This window comes from Syngnathus leptorhynchus, chromosome 1 (genome assembly GCF_054491065.1).
Source record: "Syngnathus leptorhynchus isolate UIUO chromosome 1, UIUO_Slep, whole genome shotgun sequence".
NCBI lineage: Eukaryota > Metazoa > Chordata > Actinopteri > Syngnathiformes > Syngnathidae > Syngnathus > Syngnathus leptorhynchus.
The window spans coordinates 13411570-13417299 of NC_141195.1; the positions used below are offsets into that span (position 1 = coordinate 13411570).

The following is a 5730-nucleotide window of genomic DNA, read 5'->3' on the forward strand; positions in this document are numbered from 1 at the left end:
ATGTCCAAGCTTTATAAATATGGCTTCCACCCATTCTGACAAATGGAAGGAACACAAACAACTCCTACAATAGTATAATACCTGCAAGATATTGTGTTTCAATTTATGTACCAGCAAAACAAGTTGGAAAACAATATATAGTTGACGTGACGTTTGCTTAAATGACATGCAACGCAAGCTCATTTCAAATGACCATAACAGCTTGAAACGTTTATATTTTATTTCATGTGTATCTTTTATTCAAATGGTACGTGTAGTATGTGTTTTTGTGTGTGTTGAATGTTAGGACTGTTATTAATCATATTGAAACTCTATTAATCAACCCTTACCAACTTAAGCTTCTCAATATGTCAAATATAGTCATTTACTTTGGTTCGTGATCAGGAAAACGATGTTTTAGTGACTTCATGTTTTTATTTGATAATTTCTGACTTAAGTTTGAATTTAAGGAGATTCAGTTATTCCCACAAGGTCAACATTCCTGTTGCAGCAACAGGTCATCCAGGTGATTTTTTTTTAACATTTTGATCATAACACATTGCACTTTTTAAAAATGTCATTATTCCCCCCCAAAAATCTTGACAACCTGTTCCTTACTCTGTGTGCTTAAGGCCACAGACCTGCAAATTGGCATCCAAATTGGAACAGGGTCACCATACGTGCCTAGCATTTAAGATGCCTGTTCCTCATGTGGGAGGCAGCTCATTTTCTGGGGGCTGAGCTTTAGCGGCGAAAGAGCACTCAGGGCCCTGTCATGATCAGCTTAGTTTAGCGAGGGCATTGTGCACTTGAATAAGCCATCAGCCGTCATTTGGCTCAGCTGGAAAAAAAAAAAAAAAAAGCTCTCCATTCCCATCACCAAAGCCAAACAAGAAGAGAACTATCAAAGCGAAATACATCATAGGTACTTCAGCGTGGTGCGGGAGAATGCAGAGAGCTTTCAGTCCGAGCTATTCTTGATGACATGACCGTGAAATGCTTGCTATCTTCTAAATGGAGGTGGAGAGTAATCGTCGGCCAAAAGTCACCAAATAACTGCTCTACTGTTTTACAAAAATACACACCCTTTACTTTCACTAGTAATGTCCCTTCTTCAATGATGAATTTCTCTTTGTGTTGTTCTCCACAGCGATTCAGTGTTAAGCACAGAAGCCGTCCAAAATTTTGCAAATGAACGAAGTGAGCCTGGCTGACAGAGATGGATAACAGCGTTATGGGCATGGTGTCCTGGATGCTGGTTGATAAAATACATTTAACCTTCATCACAGCAAGAGGGCGGAAAACCATGTAAAACTTCAGCCAATTTTCAGGAATCTGTTTTTATTTTTCTGAGGACTTTTTATGATCACTGCGAACACAATGTAAAAAAATCCATAAATAGCGAGATGGTTGAGATCCTCATTGATTGAGATCTGTGGAGCTTGTAAGGCAGAAACAACAGCAGGACGCCAGCATCAGAGAGGACTGGAACAAGGGAGCATTAACAATGACCCCAACCGAAGGAGCAAGCCTGGAGTATTGTATAATGCTGGCGAGATGCAACAACTGGAAGTAATTTGCTGCAGTCAACACTATCAAGGAACGAAAGTTTTAAATTTTAAGCGTAAAGCCTCGTTCACATGACAGGATTATCGACCAGATTTTAGCCCCAAATTTCCCCTCCCGATTCTAGCAATGGCTTCAAATTGGCAGGCATATATTTCAGCTGATCATCCGTTCCTGATACTTTGTAGCATTGCTGTGAAATTTCACTGCAAACATAGAACGATTCACTCTTGAAAACAATGACCTAATATTTTGGTTTAAAAGTTTTGAAGATGTTTTTATACCCCGTTAGGATTGCCAATAACACTTTTCAAGCTGCCATGTCCTGTCTGCCCCTTTAAGATCAAAAGGATGGCAAACAAAATGTTTGGCTTTCAGGCATCTACTTTGATGTTGCTCCTGCGCACGCTCATTTGTGCTCCGTTGAATGAAGCTCTGCAGTGACCAGCACCTCAAATTGTATAGTTTTTAGAATCTCAGTTGCTCTTTTTGAGTGCCTTTGTCAAGAGGCCATAACTGATTATTTTTTGTTTGCCCATTTTGTTATCATTGCATGGCCAGGCAGATGCAGCGATGAGTATCAATAAAAGTGTACAATGAGGTGCTGCTGATATATACTGGTGAAGCTCTGCTTGCCAGGGATTCTCAAAGTTTTGGGATCCACCGATCCCAATTAAATATAACTACCATATGCGTCCCTCAAAATGCAGGAGCAATGACTTATTTTTCACCAACATTTTAACCAAACAGAACATGTTTCATAATTTGGATTCTTCAAAGTCAGCACTTTTGCACGGTTAATAAATACATTTGCAAATTTGGGGATTTTATCAGTCTGATGCTTTATAACTTGGCTTTGATTTTACAGCTGTTCATTAAAGAGCATAGGTTGAATTTCCTGCTTTCTTTGGGACCATTCGAATTAGAAGGTGTTTCCAAACGTCTGACTGGTTCAGTACATATAATTGCTTCAGATCCGCTTCGGCTCAACATCTCCTAGATTATATACTCCATTTCTAAAAGAATCTCTATTTGGTAATGATATTGCTGCTTTGATTCAACACCGCAACTCCCACGTGTTTGTGATCAATTCGTTTTGCTACAATCTGATGGATGCCACTTTATGAAAGAATAATAATCCTGCAGATGCCTTGATCCACACAACAGTCAAAGGATGCAATTACATGGCTTTGAGCACTTACTCATCATCTTGTGACTTTGTGATTTTGCAAGATGGGTCATTAAAGAGCTTTTCTTGCGAGCCCAAACTACACAAAGAGAAGAATTATATCACTCCAACCTTAAATGTTCCAGTCATGATTCAGTCAGTGCTGTGAACAATGTTAACTCAACCTTTGCACCTGTGAAACGAACACATTTCTGACTCATTATCTCTTATTCATCCTGTTCTGGGCAGTGAGAAAGTGATCCAGTAGTGCAACACCTTTCTTGCTTGTTAGCAAATTCAAAATGAATAGTATAGAAATAAATGAATAAATAAACATTTAAAAAAAGTTGTCACCGGAGCGTGCGTTTTGTGTGTCTCTCTCACGGTCATGACATTCTGTGTTCAAATCTTGACTCATATTATGCAGTAGAGTCGGCATATATTGCTATTCCAGCTTCCTGTCACGTTCCTAACATTCAGTTTAGGCTATCTATTTTTCTATTTTTTTTATCTATTTATCTATTTTTTCCTTTCATTTTTAGGTGGTGCAAACTTTAACCACAGTAATAAACTTTTAAATTCCATATAGATAAATTTTGTAATACTGTACAATCAATCATGCAAGAAATGAATCTTTCTTGGAACAGAATGACAAAAATACCAGATGGTTTTATTCTGCAGAATGATTCCACTTAAAGTGCTCGTGTGTTTATTAAATGTTCCTTGTATAACGAGGAACAAGATTAGCCATTTACACACAACATATTCAGTCATAAATCCACATTAAGATGTTTTGCCAGTAAATCATGCACATGAGAAATGAACTTGTAGGAGAGTGTGTCAGATGAAGCACTAATAGCATGGTGATGGGGCAGAAACTTTCCTTTTTTTATCTTTCTTGACAGCGGGAATTCAAATTTGACGGCATTCCGTAAACTGGAAAATGAATTCTTCTTCTCAGGCTTAATGACCCATGATAAGTCATAGGAGCACATAGCCGTGAATAATTAAGAAGTGCTGTCAGGATTGGATGGTAGCTACAAGGGATCTGCATTGATGACATAATGACAATAAATGCAAAGATTCCTTGTTGTTTGCTAAAGGATGATTATCTTTTACATCTGCAATCTGGGCATGTTTAGATTTCATGAAATTAGTCAGATCACATTTGGTGATACTGACACAATCTCACTGTCTTTTGCTTGATTATTAATATGCAGCTCTGGGGGGGAAAAAAAGAGCCTAGAAAACATTAGTGTTTTGTGTGTGTGTGTGGGGGGGGGATTTGAACCATTTATCTTCTGAAAACACAAGCTCTAATGCTTTAGGAGTGATGCCAAAAATTTAGTTTTTACTCAAACATGTACAGTACCTTTTCATAGTGCTTAATGTATTTGTAGAACGGTATATATGTTTTCTTGAATACTTCTAAATTGTTTTGCTTTGCATGTTTATGAGCTCAGCTTTTTATGACAGTCTTACAATTATATGCAACAATAAAGCCCAAGTCATGCATTTTGCCAATCAACACTTCTATTTTCTAAGCAGGTGGAAAGACAGATGTATTTATTTTACCATATCCAAATGTTACAAGATTTTTTCAGAACTCTAAAAAGAAAATAAACACATCCATAAATACATACATAGTATACACAAATAAATCGGTACATAAATACAGTGCACGTATTAATAAGAGACACAGTGTGTCCCATGAAGTCCATCAATGCTGCGTGTCTGACAAGTGGAGGTGATGTGCAGAGCTGAGTTCCACCACAGTTCATGAGGGGCTGGAAGTGGGTTGCGCTGATTCTTTTTTTTTCTGTTAGCAGGAGGTGAAGGTTTTCCAGAAGAAGTTTTTACAGGGCGCCTTGCGGTCACGCTGAGGCAGTGATAGCCTGTTGTAGACAGCCCTCTCCTCCAGCCGCGACTCCAGCGGCTCCTCCAGCTCTTCGGGTGACGTCTCTTCTGGGAGCACGTTGGTGTCCAATGCCCCCTCTAGCAAGCTGGACACCAGTTTCAGGATCAGCTCTTTGCGCTGTTTGCTTAGGTCCTGTCCCTATAGGAACAGAGTAGCACGGCATAGTTACAGATACTTTCCTTTTCCATTTATCGATCACTGTCTGTCTGCCTGTCCATATTGGACATGGTATGAGCTACACCTGCTCAATATGATCATCTTCAATTCAAGCGATGCTTCCACAATTTGTCATCTGGGTCTCAGGTGTCGCCGACAGTTATTTAACAATATATTAATTATTCTGGTTGAAAACTGCTTCTAAATATAAAAAACATTAATGAAGTAGAGTTCTACATTAGTTACACATGTATTTTGCTACTGTATATGTATGTTTAATATACCTGTCCGTGTGTATTGATATAAAATTACATATGCAAACATATATATGTAAATGCATACGCACAAACATAAATCTTGAATTAGCTGTAAAAAAAGTTGCATGAATGCCTCTTTGCTATTACTATGTAACACACTTGTCAAACAAATGAACTACAATAATAAACATATTGAAATATTGATTTTATATTTTCATTTACTATGCATAGTAAATGCATAGGCCTATACAAATGGCCTATACATATATAAACCATTAAGACTCAAGTTATTTGTATTCGTTTTTCATCGATTTTGTTTTGTGTTTTTCTTGCATTAGCTGTGAAGAAAAGTTGTACGTATGCCTCTTTGCTATTACGTAATGCATTTGCCGAACAAATAAAACACAATAATAAACATATTGTTAAGTAACCACCTCTCTGACAACGTCAATCAAAAATGGAACATTTTAGCTCCATAAAGACAATTCTGCAGGTGTACTGTATCCAATGTTGTCTGCAGACTAGTCTGTGAACTCATCCAAAACTGGTCAATAAAAGAAAAAGTGTTTCATCCTCACCCTGTTCAGCCCCTGCATGGGGCTCCTGTCCTCCATAGGAAGCACGGCGGCTGCTCTGACACTGAGCAGAACCCCCATGAAAGCTGATAACACCACCAGGATCTGCAT

General features: G+C 38.2%; 1 protein-coding gene across 2 annotated transcripts; it reads right to left on the bottom strand.

Annotated features, from left to right (window-relative positions):
* Positions 1–4535: 4535 nt before the first annotated feature.
* sst6.1 (somatostatin family member 6.1) lies at positions 4536–5730 on the bottom strand. Of its 2 annotated transcripts, none has more exons than XM_085918205.1 (2): positions 5623–5730; positions 4536–4763 (listed from the first exon to the last, which is right to left on the bottom strand). In XM_085918205.1, exons 1-2 carry the CDS (start codon positions 5728–5730, stop codon positions 4536–4538), a joined length of 336 nt encoding a protein of 111 aa, XP_085774331.1. The 2 variants fall into 2 exon arrangements, with proteins under 2 accessions (XP_085774331.1, XP_085774322.1); XM_085918196.1 differs by having other exon boundaries at positions 4536–4769.